The sequence below is a fragment of the Brachyhypopomus gauderio genome, chromosome 19 (genome assembly GCF_052324685.1).
Source record: "Brachyhypopomus gauderio isolate BG-103 chromosome 19, BGAUD_0.2, whole genome shotgun sequence".
NCBI classification, from domain to species: domain Eukaryota; kingdom Metazoa; phylum Chordata; class Actinopteri; order Gymnotiformes; family Hypopomidae; genus Brachyhypopomus; species Brachyhypopomus gauderio.
The window spans coordinates 9,143,517-9,163,839 of NC_135229.1; the positions used below are offsets into that span (position 1 = coordinate 9,143,517).

General features: G+C 41.6%; 3 protein-coding genes and 1 non-coding gene across 7 annotated transcripts in view; 1 reads left to right on the forward strand and 3 right to left on the reverse strand.

The window, feature by feature from the left end:
- Nucleotides 1-2,293: 2,293 nt before the first annotated feature.
- On the reverse strand, nt 2,294-4,068 carry LOC143483364 (T-box transcription factor TBX1). Its single transcript, XM_076982202.1, has 5 exons — nt 3,749-4,068; nt 3,369-3,470; nt 2,794-2,965; nt 2,542-2,697; nt 2,294-2,401 (listed from the first exon to the last, which is right to left on the reverse strand). The coding sequence occupies exons 1-5, from the start codon at nt 4,048-4,050 to the stop codon at nt 2,294-2,296; spliced, it is 840 nt and encodes a 279-aa protein (XP_076838317.1). The 5' UTR covers nt 4,051-4,068.
- Nucleotides 4,069-5,677: 1,609 nt separating this feature from the next.
- apoa1b (apolipoprotein A-Ib) lies at nt 5,678-7,628 on the reverse strand. The gene is made up of 4 exons (XM_076981915.1): nt 7,593-7,628; nt 7,093-7,142; nt 6,784-6,928; nt 5,678-6,650 (listed from the first exon to the last, which is right to left on the reverse strand). Exons 2-4 carry the CDS (start codon nt 7,133-7,135, stop codon nt 6,053-6,055), a joined length of 786 nt encoding a protein of 261 aa, XP_076838030.1. The 5' UTR covers nt 7,136-7,142; nt 7,593-7,628; the 3' UTR covers nt 5,678-6,052.
- A 3,756-nt stretch (nt 7,629-11,384) lies between these two features.
- On the forward strand, nt 11,385-11,548 carry LOC143483425 (U1 spliceosomal RNA). The gene has a single exon (XR_013122504.1). It is a non-coding gene; the product is annotated as a U1 spliceosomal RNA (small nuclear RNA).
- A 4,798-nt stretch (nt 11,549-16,346) lies between these two features.
- septin4b (septin 4b) overlaps nt 16,347-20,323 on the reverse strand; it is a 40,938-nt gene continuing 36,961 nt past the window's right edge. For all 4 annotated transcript variants that reach the window (XM_076981271.1, XM_076981272.1, XM_076981270.1 and 1 more), the window contains exon 11: nt 16,347-18,994. In XM_076981271.1, the coding sequence (XP_076837386.1) occupies nt 18,926-18,994 (69 nt within the window). In that variant the 3' untranslated portion in view covers nt 16,347-18,925. The remainder of the gene's footprint in view (nt 18,995-20,323) is intronic.

Sequence of the window (20,323 nt, forward strand, 5' to 3'; positions counted from 1 at the left end):
ATCGACCTCCCACAAAAATTTTATTTATATTAATATCTAAAAGGCAGTTTTTTAATGCTATTATTTTATTTATTCTCTGCATTACCTATTACATTTATCATTTAAATAATAGTAATAAACAGCATTATGATGACCTAAGCAGGACCATAACCAGGATAAAAATGTTAGTGAGGTCCACAATACAGAAATGTATTGAGACTTTCTTCACATTAAGTAATACCACCCACTGCTGGGGATGTGTGGGCCTGCAACAGCAATAACCTTCACGTTTCACACTACTTGAATATTGAATGATTTTCACCATAATGTCCATAAAGTCCATTCAGTTCTTCAGACTGCTTTTACACAGACAACATTAACATGGAGCATGATTCATCCGTAATCTGTCGGTTGTTTTTTACTGCTAGATATTTTTTTACACACTTATTTTACTCATTCATTCGACTACTTCTATAATTTCAGTTATGGGTTATTTACCAAAATGTTTTCCTATGAAATACACACTGAAGCTTATAATACACAGTACTACACTGAAGTACACTGATGCATACACATATAATACTGTTTGCTATTGTTTTATTGTTATTCCATTATATACTGACTAGTTATAGACATGGGCGCAGATGGAAATTCTGAAGTGAGGGGGACCAATATTAATCTGGGGGGGACACGAAATCTAGATGCTAGATTTCGGATGGGGTCAATATAAATCTGGGGGGGACATGTCCCCCCCGTCCCCAGTGCCATTTGCGCCCCTGGTTATAGACAGTTTTTGACCATTGCTCTGATTGTAGAAGTTACATCCCTGAATCTATTGTAAATAGGCCAAATGTTTTGTATTATTTAACACAATAGTCACAATTCCAAAGAAAAATAATTTTTTTCCCTTTTATTGGCACTAAGGTTGACAAACACAATCACTGTGACAAACAAGACACGAGTTCTAAAAGTGGTTAAGTAGGCAGTGAAACAGCTTTAAGAATAAACCAATAAACCACAGTGATTCAGCTCTTAACCCAAACAGCCTGGCTCCTGACTCTCCGGACTGTCCCACTGGCAGTGGAAGGGGGCTGCAGTTGAAGCTGAGTGGGCATGAGGATCTGCCCCCCTGCGCTTCCTCTCAGTGGTACTGACCACTTCCTCAGTGAATGGAAGGACCAGTTCATCGCGTGATGATGGGGAGGACAAACAAGGCTGTACGCAGTACTCTGGGACGGAAGAAAAAATCAACATTGAAATCTTGTTATAGATTGAAGCAGTTAACATCCAGTAAGTATTAAGATGTGGCTACTGCTGTTTTTACCAAATGACATTAAGGATATATATTTTATAAAAACACCCAAAAAAACACAATTGATATTTTTGCTAAAGTTGGATTAGTTAAAGTCTATTCTATTGTTATTATAGTTAGGCTATATCATTATCATTACCATTTCTTTAAGTTTGTGTTACTTATATTAATTTCACAGAGAGTGACTGTATTAGGATGGCATACAGAGAGTAGATGAGACTCACTGTTGAAATGGTGTTTTTCTGTTGGCCTCTGGGTGTCACTACTGGATCTCTTTAGTGATCTTCCTTCTCGTGGGCGCAGTAACAAGGGGGATCGAGTGATCCGGGATCTGGATCCTCCAGCCAGCCTGTCCCATACAGGAACGCCAGGATCATTTTAGAGTTGTACAGGAAGGATGAAGGATGAGACACTGCCAACACTGGTAACACTCACCCTAACACTGCTAACACTAACACACCTAACGCTAACCCTAACACTGCTAACACTAACCCTAACACTGCTAACGCTAACCCTAACACTGCTAACACTAACACACCTAACGCTAACCCTAACACTGCTAACACTAACCCTAACACTGCTAACACTCACCCTAACACTGCTAACACTAACACACCTAACGCTAACCCTAACACTGCTAACACTAACACACCTAATGCTAACCCTAACACTGCTAACACTAACACTGCTATACAGCTAACACTGGAATACAGCAACTAACTCCGTACTCTATCCTTACGTAGTTAATATCAGAATATAAGACACACAGTGTAGAGTATCAGTGTGTACAGAGTAACAGAGTAAGCACAGAGTAGAGTTTTAATGTGGGCAGAATATCAGTGCAGTTTATTAACACAATTATTAGTAAATGGAATTGCACACTACAGTGATTGAGTTGCACTTTAATAGTGGTAGAATAATGTGACGTGCTGCTAAGGACGAAGAAAGACCGTCAGATTGGCCCTGGACCTCTCACTGCACAGCTGTATAAAGGGATTATTGTTATGAACACAACCGCTGCACAATGACAAGGACAGTGTACCAGTTATCAGGGTCTGTGGTCCGGAAGCCTTTAGCAAAAGGATTACTGGCTATCTTCAATTGTGTGATCTGTATATTAAAGAAAAGCAGACCTGTTATCCATTTAGCAGAAAGATGACAAACACTTCCGTTACTGCTCACAGTTGTATCTTACTATGCTGTGCTAGTTAGAAACGTGTGATCTGTGTTCGGGTATTCGAAGCTGTTACTCTGTGGTTCTGGTAGGCGGTGACGGCGATGAAGCGCGTTTCTGGGAAGAAGAAGGTGCAGAAGTTGCGGTGAGCGGAGAACCGTGTGTCCTTCTGTGATTCCACCAGCACTACGTGCAGCCGCGGCTGGTACCGGTGCATGGAGTTGAGGATGATCTACACGTCCAAGAAACACACCTCTGAATCAGACACGCCCCCTGTGCACACTCGTGTGTACGTACATCCACGCCTCCGTGGGTGTGTGTGACTTACATGGCCATTATCGTCCAGAAGGTTGTTGGTCAGTTTGAGGCGGTCGAAGGAGACGGTTTGCTTCATCCACTGGGAGCCGCGTGCCGGGGAGTCCGGGTGGAAGTGGACTCTTCCTGGGACGGGTGCGTCCCCACGTCCTGCCACCAGCCATGAGGAGCTATGGAAGGCGTACCTGCGAAGGGAACATCCACGTTTGGATCACATACTGTTCAGCTGATCCAGGTGACTGTGCCATAGCTCAGTTCCACCATAGCAAGATAGCAAGATAGCAAGATAGATAGACAGATAGATAGATAGATAGATAGATAGATAGATAGATAGATAGATAGATAGATAGATAGATAGCATTCACAAACAATACAAAGACTATACAAACAATTTCACAATAACTTATGACATTCACAAACAATACAAAGACTATACAAAACAAGTGTACAATTATCAATTGGTATCCCGACCAAGATTGGTAAAAACTGGAACTAATGTGCAGTGTCCAGTAGTAGTTATTCTGGACTACAGGGATATCACAGGCGTCATGGATCACCACTGAGTCCAGAGTCTTGCATACTTCATACCTGTATCTCTTGTCATCTACAGGAATGAAGTCCATTAGGAGCACGTACTCTGCTGTAGGGTCCATGTCTGAGATGTGCACTTGAAATGTAGGGAACATTCTCCTTTTGGAAGACAGATGGAAAAGACACCACACGAAAGTAATTCTTAGTCATGCTCTCATTACCATTGTTTAAAAAGCAGAATATTCAGTGAATATCCACATCCACATTGGAGGGACTGTGATTGCTCGGCATAGAAATAGAACTATAAACAAGGAATTCTACTAGCTGGGCCACCCAGTGGTGGATTTTAATGACCAACATAACTTGTCAGTGAAAAATACATATTACCATAAAATGTTTTTACAGTTTTTTTACAGATATGACTTATTTGATACAACCTTCCAGCTTTTGTGACAATCATCTCAGTGCCAAGCTGGTCAAACTGCTGCCAGAGGCTGTACGTCTCTAGTTGAACTTTGACCCTCGCTACCTGAGGCGCTTTGGCACATGTGCCAATGTCCTCTGAGCAGGTGGGCAGAGCAGGTGGGCAGACACGGCTCAGTGGAGCAGCTACGGGCCCAGGCAGAGAAGACAAGGACCACAGGAAGAAAAACATACATATGAACATGCATGTAATGTAATATACATACATTAACACTTTCACAGTAAATAAATGAAAAAAAAGAAAATAAATGAGCATAAATTGTTGCCATCATAAGAAATCTCCAAAAAGCACAGGAAAAGAACAAATATCCTTAACCTCTGCCAGTGGACTTACAAGATGTTATTCCAAGGACTTGGCCCACTCATTATGGCAGCCGATGTTCTAAGTAGCATAACATCACTTCAGACGTTACAGAATTGAGCTGCTAGGTTTTCTTATGACAGCCACAATATTGAGTCCAGAACAGAAAGGCGCATTCAGGGTTACCATCCATCCAGGCTTCTGGTCCAGCTCCGTTCTCTTGTTCTCAGGTTGTGTCCAAGCCGCTGTTCGACGTGTGCTGCTGGGGAGAAGAAGGTGAGCGTGTTCCTGCAGATCAGTGCAGCACTGAGCCTTCCTGCCAGCTTTATAAGGTCTGAGATGTAAATGAGACTTCAACTCAAAATCTCATGCCGTCCCTCCACAGAGGGTCCCTCGGTACCTCGGAGACAAGTCATACCCCACATTAAGATCAAGTACTGATTAATTACATGTATATTACCCACGATTATTGACTAAAAAGAGAACGCCATCAATTGATCAAACATCCCTGATACCCAGTGACAGCTCTCAGCACACAGCTAATTGGACTTTTAGCACAAGCACAAACCTGCCCTCTGACCCCAATGCACACTGGGGAACCAGCTCCTCAATAGCCCCCCACCTGGACTGTGCCCTCGGTCAACTGCTAAATAAACACCAGACAGACCTCCCAGCAGCCTAAAGGCAAGCTGGAAAAGATGAGTTAATACTCTCCTCTTATGAGGAGACCAACTGACATTTGGTGGGGGGATTTTGAAACATGTAGGAGAAAAATGTTACTAACTTTGCTTAATAACTTTAGAGAAAATATGGTGATTTCAAAGACAGATTGATAATAAAATACTGCTTTTAGGAACTCTGTCCCATGCAAGTTAAGAGGGCACTATTTTGTTTGCACCTCAAAGAGGCTTGCTTGCTATGGTGGGCAATGATCGTCACCTCAAAAAGCAACCAACCTAGAGTCCAAGCATATTGAAATGACCTCAGCTGTATGATATAAAGATCTACTTTCAAATCAAATTACAGTATGAATTTAGTATTCTTTGTCTTTTGAATACTAAATATTATGATGCACACTGGTGAGTTCTAGGTGTGTTACTCTCATGCGTCCAGTCTCGGATGTTCTGTTGCTGCTCTTGAGGTAGACGATGTGATTAAAGATGAATATTGGATGAAACTAAAGGAAATATTGGACCTCAGATCCCTTTAATGCTCATACAGCACAGGATTATGGGTTAGTGTTGAAATGCTTTCGCCTGAGGTCATTCACAAGGTCATCTGTCTCATCCATCTAACTAAATCTAATCTAATCTAATCTATACCAGGTCTCAGGTTTCTGTCTATTTGTTGTGATTTATTACTCTAATATACTTATTCATCAACACTATAACTATTGTTTGTGGTTTCCATGTACATATTCTCTTCTTTACCTTTTCTTTGTGATTATTAGGGACTCGTATTGCACAATAAAGCTGTGCAGAATCATGCCGCAAATAAAAACTAAAAAAATTACATGTTGATAATATAATAATTGAATATTTATCATTGGTCAAATATCTAGTGAAGGACACTTGAGACATAGTTAGTATGAAACAGTATTTTTATTGAGCTTTTGTCATAATTTCTGACACCATAGAAGTACAGCAAAAGACCAGGCATTAAGAATGTTCCACAAAGTGTGAGTTTGCTCCCAGAAGCCGGTTGAAAGATCCTCTTACCACATTAGCCTGCATCATGAGCTTGGAAAGGGAATGTGAACAGGAATTATGAATGTGGACAGCACAACAGAGATCTTGTAAAGACCATGTGGTTATGAGCCCCTACAGGCCTGTAAAGACCATGTGGTTATGAGCCCCTACAGGTCTCATTGCTGGTGACAGTGTTTCGAGGTGGATTGATTTGTAGAAAAAACAAACCTTTTGAGGATATGTGAGTGAACAAACATGGTTGAAAGGTTTTATGCCTTATCAAAAGCCTTTTGGATGGTAGCAAAAACACCCTCCAGCTGAGGTTTCAGCTCCTCGGCCACTTTGGCAAGCTTCGTCTGCAGTTTTCCAGATTCAAAGTCTTCTTGTAGACTTTTGAAGAAACCTCCAGTCTGCTCGCGATAGTCCTCGACGTAAGGGGCGACCATGGCCTTCAGCTCCTCCACACGGTGGATCACCTTGTTACGTATGGCTTCCACAATGGGGGTCAACTTGGTCTTGGTCTCCTCCAGATTGGTGGAGAGCAAACCCTTCATCTCCTTGGCTACAGGTTCCATCTTCTGGCTAAACTCCTTCAGTTGCTCGCGCTTCTTCTCCAGGTACTCTGTGACGACTGGCTCCAGCTTCTTATGGTACTGTTCCAGATGCTTCTTGACCACGGCACGCAGCTCTTCGCATTTGGGTTTCATGTCTTTGTGCAGATCATCCACATCTTTCTTCACAGTCGCAATGACCCCTTGGACGGCATCCACCACAGTTGGGCCAACGGTATCTCTGACTGGTTTGAGACTTTCTGAGGCAGAATTGAGCATCATCTCAACTTTGTCCAGGGACTTGTGAAGCTGCACCCTGTATAACACGCAGAAACGAGCCGAAACGAAGGTCAGTCTGGTAGGGCAGTTAATTAATGCTCGTTTGAAGCCGTGAGACGTGAAGGTTGAGAATTAGCGCTAAATGAATTAAGTGTGACATTATGTCTTACTTGAGGTCCTTGAAGTCAGCATCATCCAGATTATCGATGGCATGCTTTGAGCCTTCCTTCACCTGGTTCAGGAAGGTCACCACTCCAGCCCTTAAATGTTCATACTGAGACACGGAGTCAGACTGTATAGAATGAGCCTGGCAACCTGGACACATGGAATAAGAAACACTCAAGCTTTTCACTCCTGTGGTTTCCATACACACTCCACAGACTCCTGCATCCTACTGGCCATGGGGATTTTGAACAGTGAAACTTTATTGTTTGTAGAAGCCAAGCATGGCATTTCAGATATACAGAGGAACACCTTACCTGCTGCCAGCAGAAAGGCCAGTGTTATAGCCACAAACCTCATGGTGTTTCTGTTAGACAGGAGGAAAGTGAGTGAAACAGCATCTCAGGAGTACAAAATCTCACACTACTGCATTATGAAATAAAGGGGTTTGCAGTCAAATGCAGGCATGAACAAGTTTAACAGAAAAAACATTAAGATGACTGCGTAGGCTGAATCTACACGGTCTCAGTTTCTACCTCGCAGACTTCAGTCTGTGTTTGAACACCTCCCAGATAAAACAGGACTACAAAGTTACAAAGTTTTCAAAATGCTAGTAACCAGTGTCTAAACTTTTCAGGTATTATGTCAGAAATACTACAAGAGACCTTATTTATTTCTAATTAAACATTCAGAGATGTGAGTGTTTAAGCCTTGTCCAAACATTTTGGTGAAAGTCCATTAACTATATAACCTCTTGTTTTTCTAACAGTTCTTTCCCTTCTTTCCAAGTGCAGATGTCCATGGGTAACCTGCTTACCTGTTGAAGATGCAGGTCTGGAAGAGACTGGGGACAGTGAGGCAGGCCCACAGTTTTATAGGGTTCTGGGAGAGGGAGGGAGTTGGACCTCACCCCCATCTGTGATCAAGTGGAGCAGCTGGGTACAATGGTCACAGGCTGAATGGATATGTACGTGTGTGTGTGTGTGGGGGGGGGGTTGATTAACAGTCAGTCATTCAGTATACCGCTGTGAAGACACTCTTAGCAGTGGTTTGACTGCAAGGATAATACATGAACAAATTTTTTGTTTATCCTGCAAAAAATTTGGATGGTTTCATGTGACACAAAAATGTGTTACCTATAGGTATTGATACAACTACTGAGTGTGTACAGCTCTTATGAAAAAGGATTTTTACTGTAGCGCTTCCTGAACGCTCAGAGTCTTTGTGCTCTGTCAAAGTATTTGGCAGGTTAAAATTTAAGTCAATATGGGGTTTTATCTCAGCGGGTCCACCAGACACAGGTGTGATGTCTCCAGCAGTGCCACATCGACGGTGTTTCCCCCCAAAAATACTGGATGATTTCTGTAAGATCCGCATAAAAAAAACACAAGGGTTTCTGCCAGCAACAACAGATTTTTTTTGTTTGTTTTTGAAATCATCACTGAGCATTCATAAAAATCCAAAGTATGAGTGAGATCGTTTAAAAAAGTTTTTTTTACATTTTGAGTCATGGTGCAAAGATCTTGTGTGGACATCAACGTGTGGCCGCCCGCCAGTCTACGGGGGAGTTTAGTGAACTAATCAGAACAGCAAACACTTCTAATGTGCTTAAATCAGTGATCAAATCACTGGCATTTTATATTCCCCCTTCTTCTCTCCCTCTCCCTCTATCTCTCTCCCTCTATCTCTCTCCCTCTATCTGGACCTGCTGTTTCTTCATCAGGTTGAAAGGTTCAGTCCTCCAACAACACTCTATGAAGAGGCCCTGAAAGGCCATCGGGTCCAGACTTGATTTGATGAGGGAGGAATGTTGTAATCTCCACGGTTACACAGTTACCATATCACTGCACGGGGACAGACCGCCAGCTCTTCTTGTGTGCTGGCCCCAAATGACAAGTGGGTTAAAAGATCAGAGGCTTTGTTTACCGTGCTTGGACCTTGAGCCTGTGTGGAGATGGTTAGAAGAACACATCCCTCGTCGTCCGAGGAACAGGACTGGACCACAACCGCCATACAACTCAACAACTTTATGAATTACAAATCTGTAAAGATGAGGCAATTACTGCCGAGTTCAATAGCCTGACTGCACTACCAAGAAAAGTTTGGCACTGGAATAGTTTTCGTTTCTCAGTGGAACAATTTGACCTCAAATATTTTTACAAACAGCTGGACAAGATATTTAAACAAAACTTTCAGAGTTAAAGTGCTAGCAGTACCTATATTACTGCCCATATGATGATATGACTTTTGGATTATGCCTGGTCTTACTGTTATAATGAACCCAATGGCATCTCGTCATTACAGTTAGAAAGGAAAAAAGAGCATTCTCATATTCATTCTGATTTTTCAACCAGCTCAAAAGCTATACTATACTACTATACTGTACTGTTGTGTACTATTGCAACTTTAATATATATATATATATATATATATATATATATATATATATATATATATATATATATATATATATATATATATATATATATAGATATATATATAGATATAGATATGTTTATTTGCATATTTAGGAAAAGCGTTATATTCAATATTATATGAATCATTTTATTCAATATTATATGAATAAAACATATACAATATAAAGATAAAATGATGAATACAAAAATATAATAAGAAATATTATAATAAAGTATAAATATAATAAAAAATATATGGTGTACCTACACCATACGTACACCATTACTACACCATACCTACAACATACCTACACTATATCTACACCATTACTACACCGTACTTACACCATAACTACACCATACATACACCATTACTACACTGTACCTACCCCATTACTACATCATACATACAACATACCTACACCATTACTACACCATGCCTACAACATACCTAGACAATTACTACACCGTACCTACACCATATCTATGCCATTACTACACCATACCTACACCATTACAACACCATGCCTACAACATACCTACACCATTACTACAACATACCTACACCATTACTACAACATACCTACACCATTACTACATCATAACTACAACATACCTACACCATAACTACAACATTACTACACCATACCTACAACATACCTACACCCACCATTACTACACTATATCTACACCATTACTACACCTTACCTACACCATTACCACAACATACCTACAACATTACTACCCCATTACTACACTATATCTACACCATTACTACACCGTACCTACACCACTACACCATACCTACACTGTTACTACACCATACCTACAACATACCTACACCATTACTACACCGTTACTACAACATACCTACACCATTACTACACTATATCTACACCATACCTACACCATTACTTTGTACAGTTCTGTTTCAGCTGGCCCATGTTATTCATCTACAATATTATATTTTCTTGGAATGGTTTTTACTCCTATACAGTATTCCTATATACACCTATTTTACCCATATACAGTTTTCCTATATACTCCTATTTTACCCATATACAGTTTTCCTATATACTCCTATTTTACCCATATACAGTTTTCCTATATACTCCTATTTTACCCATATACAGTTTTCCTATATACTCCTATTTTACCCATATACAGTTCTCCTATATACTCCTACTAGGTCCTGCTCAGGGCCTGTTAGGTCCTGCTGAGGTCTGACGTAGCTTGTACAGCTCTATGATGAGTCGTTAATATTTTACATGCAGAAGTACAGAACAAATCAACATACTCCATGTCCTCTCAGTGTCATACAAATCAACATACTCCATGTCCTCTCAGTGTCATACAAATCAACATACTCCATGTCCTCTCGGTGTCATACAAATCAACATACTCCATGTCCTCTCAGTGTCATACAAATCAACATACTCCATGTCCTCTCAGTGTCATACAAATCAACATACTCCATGTCCTCTCAGTGTCATACAAATCAACATACTCCATGTCCTCTCAGTGTCATACAAATCAACATACTCCATGTCCTCTCGGTGTCATACAAATCAACATACTCCATGTCCTCTCAGTGTCATACAAATCAACATACTCCATGTCCTCTCAGTGTCATACAAATCATGTCCTCTCAGTGTCATACAAATCAACATACTCCATGTCCTCTCAGTGTCATACAAATCAACATACTCCATGTCCTCTCAGTGTCATACAAATCAACATACTCCATGTCCTCTCAGTGTCATACAAATCAACATACTCCATGTCCTCTCGGTGTCATACAAATCAACATACTCCATGTCCTCTCAGTGTCATACAAATCAACATACTCAATGTCCTCTCAGTGTCATACAAATCATGTCCTCTCAGTGTCATACAAATCAACATACTCCATGTCCTCTCAGTGTCATACAGGAATCCATTAACATTAATATTAGAACAAAACATAAATAAAATCTGTTTTTGCTGAATATTAAAGGACTAATAAGTAGTCAGCCTGAGTAAGTACTATAACATTTATAAAGGAATCCCCAATACCTAACCTCTCCATCAGTACAGTGGAACTGTAATCCATAAGCATATAGTTGAGATGTCTACACTCTAGTGTGATCTATTGATTCAATACCCTACCACTCACCACTGTGATTTTGCTAAAAGTCACATCCAATAGCTCCATACTTACCTGGCAGGGGTGAGACCATGATCAGGAAGGTGGTTCGCCCAAGGTAAGGCTCAGCCATTGCACTCAGGCTGTGCTGACTCTTGCGAATTCCTCAAATGCAGGAGTCTCAACTGCATAATTTCTGGTAGTGGGGCACTGCGTTTGCGCTCTACCCTGATACTTTTCTTTGTGGCCAGTCATGGCCTGGCGGTTAGGGAACTGGTCTTGTGACCGGAGGGTCGTGGGTTCGATTCCCAGACCTGAGGCCATGATCGAGGTGCCCTTGAGCAAGGCACCTAACCCCAACTGCTCCCCGGGCGCCGGGCTAGGACTGCCCACCGCTCTGGGCACGTGTGATCCACAGCCCCCTAGTAATCACTAGTGTGTGTGTGTGTGTTCTGACTGCACAGATGGGTTAAAAGCGGAGGACAAATTTCGATTGGGGTGTAAAAATCACAATTGACAAAATATGGCACATTTTCATGGTTTTCTAGCTTACCTGTTATGTGTCTCTTTTGCTTTCCTGATTCCTTGTCTTTGCCTTTTATTAGTTCCACAATTCCTCATTTTCTCTCTTATTTGTAAAGGGTTAGGTTTTGGGGTTAGGGTTTAGGGTACGGTTAGGTTTTGAGGTTAGGGTTTAGAGTACGGTTAGGTTTTGGGCTTGGGTTTAGGGTACAATTAGGTCTTGGGGCTTAGGGTTAGGGTTTAGGGTACAGTTAGGTTTTGGGGTTTAGCGTTATGGTTTATGGTACAGTTAGGTTTTGGGGTTAGGGTTTAGGGTACGGTTATGTTTTGGGGTTTGGGGTTGGGGTTTAGGGTATGGTTATGTTTTGGGGTTAGGGTTTAGGGTACGGTTAGGTTTTGGGGTTATGGTTCAGGGTTCCAGGTCAAAACCTTTTTGGTGCACTGGCACACTGTATCTCCAATCAATTATGTTATAAAATTCATAAAAAGTAAAAAAAAACTGTTTAAAAGGGTTTAGGGTTGGGGTTTAGGGTAGATATAGGGTTTGGGTTAGTTCTGTGTTTTGGCCTCTGTCATGTTCTTTCTTTTGTGTTTTTAGCCTGGTGTCAGTTGTATTGCTCAGGTTGCCTGTTCCAAGGTTCTTTCCGTATACTTTATTTACTTTTCTGTTTTTGTGATCATGCATTTCTGTTGTTTGTTTTGGTTCCTTGACCTTGGACTGTTCTGCCAATTTGGATTATGGATTTGAATTATGGATTTGTGTGTAATAAATCTCACTCTACGCAGTGTCAGCACTCACCCCACTATCATTCTGCATTACGCAGATTATCTGCTTTTTGAAATCAACTGCACTCCTGAGATCGGCAGACATGCCTTTGTTGCAGTCGATGTTGTTGTGTGGCATGCACTACACTGGCTTGTTTTTTCAGTGTTGTTTGTCATCTCTGTTCGTTATATGTTATATGAGCAGGAATTTGTAGGTGAACCCTGATAGAGAAACATGCTGAACGTAGCACAGCTCGCTCTGACCCCAGATCAGTGGTTACCTGATATAAGCTATCATATCAGGAAGTTTGGAAAGCTGTTTGCTTCCCCTGCTAATTTCATACATCATTCTGTATTACAAATGTATCAGGACTTAAATGTTATATCAGAAGTGTGGGGGGAAATAAGTATTGTAATGTGCAATATAAATCACACAGACAAATCAGGCAGATAAATCATGCAGATAAATCAGGCAGATAAATCACAGATAAATTAGGCAGATCAATCATGCAGCTAAAATCAGGCAGATAAATCAAGCAGATTAATATTGTCCATGGAAGGATGAACATAATGTTCATTTTCTATATGTAATGCAAGCAAAACTGTAAATGAGTGTGGATTGCATGGCCGTGGATGGATGTGCCACCACTGGACACGCAGATGTTAGTGTGGGCTTTAGTGTTTAGTTCACAGTGGGCTTTAGTGTTTAGTTCATAGTGGGCTTTAGTGTTTAGTTCATAGTGGGCTTTAGTGTTTAGTTCACAGTGGGCCTTAGTGTTTAGTTCACAGTGGGCTTTAGCGTTTAGTTCACAGGGGGCTTTAGCGTTTAGTTCACAGTGGGCTTTAGCGTTTAGTTCACAGTGGGCTTTAGTGTTTAGTTCATAGTGGGCTTTAGTGTTTAGTTCACAGTGGGCTTTAGTGTTTAGTTCACAGTGGGCCTTAGTGTTTAGTTCACAGTGGGCTTTAGCGTTTAGTTCACAGGGGGCTTTAGCGTTTAGTTCACAGTGGGCTTTAGCGTTTAGTTCACAGTGGGCTTTAGTGTTTAGTTCATAGTGGGCTTTAGTGTTTAGTTCACAGTGGGCTTTAGTGTTTAGTTCACAGTGGGCCTTAGTGTTTAGTTCACAGTGGGCTTTAGCGTTTAGTTCACAGGGGGCTTTAGCGTTTAGTTCACAGTGGGCTTTAGCGTTTAGTTCACAGTGGGCTTTAGTGTTTAGTTCACAGTGGGCTTTAGTGTTTAGTTCAGAGTGGACTTTAGGGTTTAGTTCACAGTTTGCCTTAGTGTTTAGTTCACAGTGGGCCTTAGTGTTTAGTTCACAGTGGGCTTTAGTGTTTAGTTCACAGTGGGCTTTAGTGTTTAGTTCACAGTGGGCTTTAGTGTTTAGTTCACAGTGGGCCTTAGTGGTTAGTTCAGAGTGGGCTATAGTTTTTAGTTCACAGTGGGCCTTAGTGTTTAGTTCACAGTGGTCTTTAGTGTTTAGTTCACAGTGGGCCTTAGTGTTTAGTTCACAGTGGGCTTTAGTGTTTACTTCACAGTGGGCTTTAGTGTTTAGTTCACTGTGGGCTTTAGTGTTTAGTTCACTGTGGGCCTTAGTGTTTAGTTCACAGTGGGCTTTAGTGTTTAGTTCACAGTGGGCTTTAGTGTTTAGTTCATAGTGGGCTTTAGTGTTTAGTTCACAGTGGGCTTTAGTCTGACCTGGCAAACTGAGCTTTGGGAAGCTCACGTGTGTGGACTCTGATGTGATTTGCAGTGGTTGGCATCATGTGACTTATGAGCTGATGAGCAGAGAGTGGAGATGTGAATCTGCTGCCTACACAGCTGCACAGGATCGACTCCTCCAGCTCTTCCCTCTCCAGGAGGGTTAAGAGTTAAAGAGCACATGTAGATGCAGGACACACACCTACACCACTGCATGCTTGGGAAGAGCAATTGAGTTTGAGTAAATTAGTTTAATTACTGCAGTTAGAGCCACTAAAACTAGAGCTGCTGCTACTAGAGTCATGGAAGGCGAGGCTAACCCAGTCGAGCTCCGTGTGCTAATATTTAGCTTGGCAGTTCAGGATGTCCAGCTGACATGAAGCCACAAAGTTGCTTAGCAAACAACCACCCACACAAGGGCACTGGGAAGAGTTCTCATACTGTCTGTTTGTCCAGGGTTCTGAATGACTCGGCTTGGTACAGAGTCCCTGAACACTGCAGCAGTGTATAATAAAAACAATTAAAAAAAAAAAAAAAAAAAAAACCAAATATGATGTTCTGGTTTAAGCTATAAGCTTAAATGAAGCTATAGTAATTACACTATTGGAATTTGTATTTTGGAGATGTCAAACAAAAAAAATGTAAAAGCCTTTAGATTTCACCAGGACTGCAGATTTGCCCTTTGGAGGTTGGGGTTAGGGGTTAGGAGGTTAGGGTGAAGTTTAGGGTTGGGAGTTAGGGTTAGGGCTGAGGGAGGAGTGGGTTAAGTTTAGGCCTGGGGGAGGGGTATGGGTTTGGTTGGAGGGAAGGTGGGTGCATGGACTAGCACCAGGACCGGGTTTGCCGGGTCCAGGCCCAGGGAAGAAGCCCTTGACAATCCCAGGAACCCGCGGGTTTGAGGACCAAATGGTAAGACACCACACTAAATAAATTTACACCAATACGTTAGACGATTCAGCTCGGTGCTATGAGCATGTAGGATTGTATTAGAGGGGCTCCAGATGGACTTTAAGTGCCATAAATAAGTGCTATACCCTGCAAAATCATAGTGTGACATGCAAAAAAGAAACAGAGAAACAAATATAAAAAGCACAAATACACAGGCACACACATAAACACATAAAAAAGCACAAATACACTCGAAATCTAGATTTTGGGGCTGTTCTGATTTGCTACTTTGTGGTCTTTGCTGTAGGAATTGGGGCAAAGATCAAAATGTGCAGAGCAGCTTTTCCACCTGTGTTAGCAGTGTGTGGTGGGTGGAGTGGTGTGTGTGATAAGAGATGAGTACCTTAGCCCTGTGAGCTACGGTTAGGTATCCAGACTAAACGATGACGAAACAAGAAATTCAATTGAATGTGTTGCAGTTTGGGGAGAAAAGTGCTGGTGCATTGGGAAACATTAGATTAACTGAAGGATTCAAGACTCTGTTCTGCAAATGTCATAGAGACTGATGGAAGAGCGTGTTGTGTGTGTGGAGGGTGGGGGTGTTGTGAGGGCTGTGTGGGGGTGTTGGAAGGGGTGTGTGTGGGGGGTTTGTGAGGGCTATTGTGAGGGGTGTGTGTGGATCCTGGGGTGCTGTGAAGGGTGTGTGTGTGGGGAGGTGTTGTGAGGGGTGTGTGTGGGGGGTGTTGTGAGGAGGGTTGGGGTGTTGTGAGGGGTGTGTGTGGGAGGTGTGTTTGGAGGGTTGGGGTGTGTGGGGGTGTTGTGAGGGGTGTGTGTGTGTGGAAGGTGGGGTGTTGTGAGGGGTGTGTGTGGAGGGTGGGGTGTCTGGTGAGGGGTGTGTTTAGGGTTGGAGGTGTTGTGAGGGGTGTGGTGTGTTGTGTGGAGTGTTGTGAGGGGTGTGGTGTGTTGTGAGGGGTCCATGGACACTTTTGGTATGTTTCCAAACTGTCTAAGATAAAAATCCAAGTCCCAAGTGCAAATTAAATCTGAATTAAATAGTGTGAATTAAATCTGAATTAAATTGTGTGAATTAAATCTGGAATGTATTAAATGTGTTGCTAATTTATTGGCAAATGGATTCAATGAGCAAATGCAACCAGGTGAGAAGATACGTGTTTTATTACCTTAAAGAATATGATTTAGTTATTTGCATAATTACAATCAACCACTGCATTTTTTTTTTTGCATTCATGATAACCAAACAAGGTCATGTTCATATAAAAAAGATTAAACAAAAACCACATACTGATGTTCTCATTAGAACAAATGAACATGAGTTACAGAGGCTTAGAAACTAGTTTAAAATAATGGTTGTTCATCAGAGCAAAAACTATAAACCCAAAATCTTGCAACAGAAACACAACAGACCCTACACATGGTCCTCAAGTTAAAATAGGTCACAAAATACACATTTATAATACCTTATATTAACTTAATCAAGAAATGTTTCTTAAAGAATGTAAATGTAGCCTCCATCTAAAATAAAGTTCTTACATGACTAGGTGAATATAATATTTATAGACCCCTTTGAAAAATGTAGTAAAAATGAAACTAAAATTAAGCCAAAACAAACCTAAAAACAAACAAAAAACCTGCCCATTTCACACACAGAAGAGTTTTGTCAGCTCACAGTTCTTGTAGTTCAGGGCAGAAGAGGGTTAGGGTTAGGGTTAGAATCAAGGTTAGGGGTTAGGGGTAGGGGTTAGGAATTAGGGTTAGATGTGGCCCTCATTCAGTACAGGCCACAAAAGCCAGAGTCACTTTGAGTAGAGTGACTAGGTTCAGGGTTAGAGTGTTACTTTAAAATATGTTTTTTGCATGGTTACATTTGTAATGGGTCTGTTTTTTAACCTAGAGTCAGTGGCTTGTTTCTGGGCCATGTCGTAGAACCTGGGACTTCTGCGACTAGTTTAACTCCTACATGAAGGAATTTATATATCATCTATTATTTCTTCTGGGTAAGTATAGTTTAGTAATAAAAAGGAAACATTTTCTATCTGTGAATTTTCTATCGTGTTCCATGTTTAATTCTACCACAGTTTATCACCCCATTAATCACATTTAGTCATGGTACTGACAATCTTCTCCTTAAAATGTAATGGTGATCTTTGCTTTTGGACATCATAACCTTACACGAACGCATGAAGTCTTAAATGTCTGCTACTAAGATAATGATCCTTAAGTGAACAGTACAGACTCGTTTGAGCTTCTGCGTTGCATATCTAGGGTCACTAATACACATCACTGGAGTCTTGTGTCACTATTCTCTGGTCACACTGTCATGCTGTTTGTGATGAGAGACCTGTGACAACTTCTACAGGAGAACAAAACGTTAGCTTTGTTAGCAAAAATATTGCTCTACAGTACTTCAGTTATTACTTCATTCCTAAGAAAATAAAACATTTTAGGGTTATGCAAGGAAGCCACTTCTGGCATTTTTTTAGCAGTACAAACAAAAGCATGTACATATAGTCCAACAAAATGCATCCATTTACCAACATAATACAAATAAAGTAGCTCATGGTAGGAATTATTAAATGGCGACATTGTTTTTAGCCTATAATAGGATGCTAGGCTCTGGAAGCATGTTGACCATGTACACATTGGAGTCCATGCAAAGCACAACCGCTTCCATAGCTGCTCAATAAAGGCAGAGTCACGCGGTATTCACATCTGTAAGAAACACGACACGCACCTCAACATCATGACTTCACAGGAAAGACAACATGCCTCTTGGTTCTTTAAGCCAGACAAGATGTTTCAGAAGCAAACTGAAATTTGCTTCGTTTTCATTTTTTGTTTCATTTTTCTTCATTGTTTGTGTCTGTAATGGCAGTTTGACAGATTTTGTAGAGCACCTGGAGTGGGTACAAGCCCAGCCATATTACACACACATCTAAAAGAGGGTCAGGGTCATCTCTAGGGTCAGGGTCAACTCTACAGTTAGTTGTAAGGGTCAGGGTCAACTCTAGGGTCAAGGTCAGCTCTAGGGTTAGGGTCAGGGTCAGGTCTAGGGTCAGGGTCAACTCTAGGGTCAGGGCTAGCTCAAGGATTAGTTGTAAGGGTCAGGGTCAGCTCTAGGGTCAGGGTCAACTCGTGTCAGGGACAGCTCAAGGATTAGTTGTAAGGGTCAACGTCAGCTCAAGGGTTAGTTGTTAGGGTCAAGGTCATCTCCAGGGTCAGGGTCAACTCTAGGGTCAGGGTCAACTCTAGGGTCAGGGTCAACTCTAGGGTCAGGGCCAGCTCAAGGGTTAGTTGTAAAGGTCTGCGTCAGCTCAAGGGTTAGTTGTAAGGGTCAGGGTCAGGTCTAGGGTTACGGTCAGGGTCAGCTTTAGGGTTAGGGTAAGAGTCAGGGTCAGTGTTGTCATATTGCATTCACACCTAATGGAGGGAAAATGGACTTCAGTCATGGCTGAGGACACTACTGTGTGTTAACAAGTTCATGGAGCTTCACTGTGGCAGCTGGAGGAGAGACTGATGAGCAGACGAGAGGAGACGTTACCCCACAGCGCCTCAGCCTTGACGGGGTGGGTGTGTGGGGGGCTCTCTGGAGGAGCGGCACCCTGGGGAAGGCTTAGGGTGTAGCTGTAGGAGTTAAAATGCTTCTTTCTGAATGCATAGGGTGTAGCTGTAGGAGTTAAAATGCTTCTTTCTGAGTGCATAGGGTGTCGCTGTAGGAGTTAAAATGCTTCTTTCTGAGTGTGCATCTGCTCCTGGATCTTCTGCAGCATCTCCTGCATCCGCCGTAACTAGAAAACCAGAGAAGATCAGTGAGTAGTGTGAGGCCGTGCAACAGGAAGTGGCTCGCACACCTGCCACGTGACTGCGGGAGAAACTTTGAGCACAGGTCACTGGCCAATCGATCAGTGTACTTGTACATCTGCCCCCGCAGGCTGAGTTACCTTTGGCATGCTTGCACTCGCTGCAGTAACAGGATTAAGTCAATACCACTTGCGTTGTACCACTATAAAATCGATACGGCACCACATTTGAGCTTCCAGAATGTTCTAAAACATAATGATGACTCCAGGGCAGTATTTGTGACTTTAGCCATGGAGACTTTAGCCATGGAGACTGTAGCCATGGAGACTTTAGCCATGGAGACTGTAGCCATGGAGACTGTAGCCATGTAGCTGTTCAGAGCTGCACAAGGCCATCCTTTTAGGTGGGAACTTGACCCAAGTCAGAAAATGTTGAAAACACAACTATCCTCAAAAAACGTGGCTTATGTGATCGTTTTATTATAAATAACGTCAAAATACACACGCTGAGGAGAATGTGTGCTTATGTTTGTGAATACTGATTGGTAGTGTGTCTAAGAGCAGATCGTTTGGAAGACTTTAATAACACAGCAGTTTTCACAGCAGTTAATATTAACAGAACGTTTCTAAACAAAGAGAGCAGAGGGACAGGGAGAAAAGGACTCTCGTCCTTAATAATCTGAGCTAATCTGAGATAAACTGAGATAAACTAAGATAAACCAAATTAATCTGCAATAAATTTAAATAAACCAAGTTGATCTGATATAAACTAAGGTAAACTAAGTTAATATGAGAAACTTGGATGAAGTAAATCAAGCAGCTTAAAGATTTGTACTTGGCAAACTGGCCTAAACTCCATAGAGACTCTATGTGGTATTGTCAAGAGGAAGATGAGAGACACCAGACCCAACAATGCAGATGAGCTCAAGGCTGCTATCAAAGCAACCTGGGCTTCCACAACACCTCAGCAGGGCCACAGGCTGATCACCTCCATGCCACGCCGCATTGAAGCAGTAATGCAAAAGGAGCTCCGACTAAGTATTGAGTGCATTTACTGTCCATACTTTTCAATAGGCCAAAATTTCTGAATTAAATATCATTTTTCAGTTGGTCTTTTATAATACTGTAATTTTCTTAGATAATGATTTTGGGTTTTCATTGGCTGTAAGCCATAATCATCAACATTAACAGAAGTAAACACTTGAAATAGATCACTCTATTTGTCATGAATCGATATAATATATTAATTTCACTTTTTGTATTGAATTACTGAAATGATATTAGAATGCATTGAGATGCACCTGTATATATATTTTA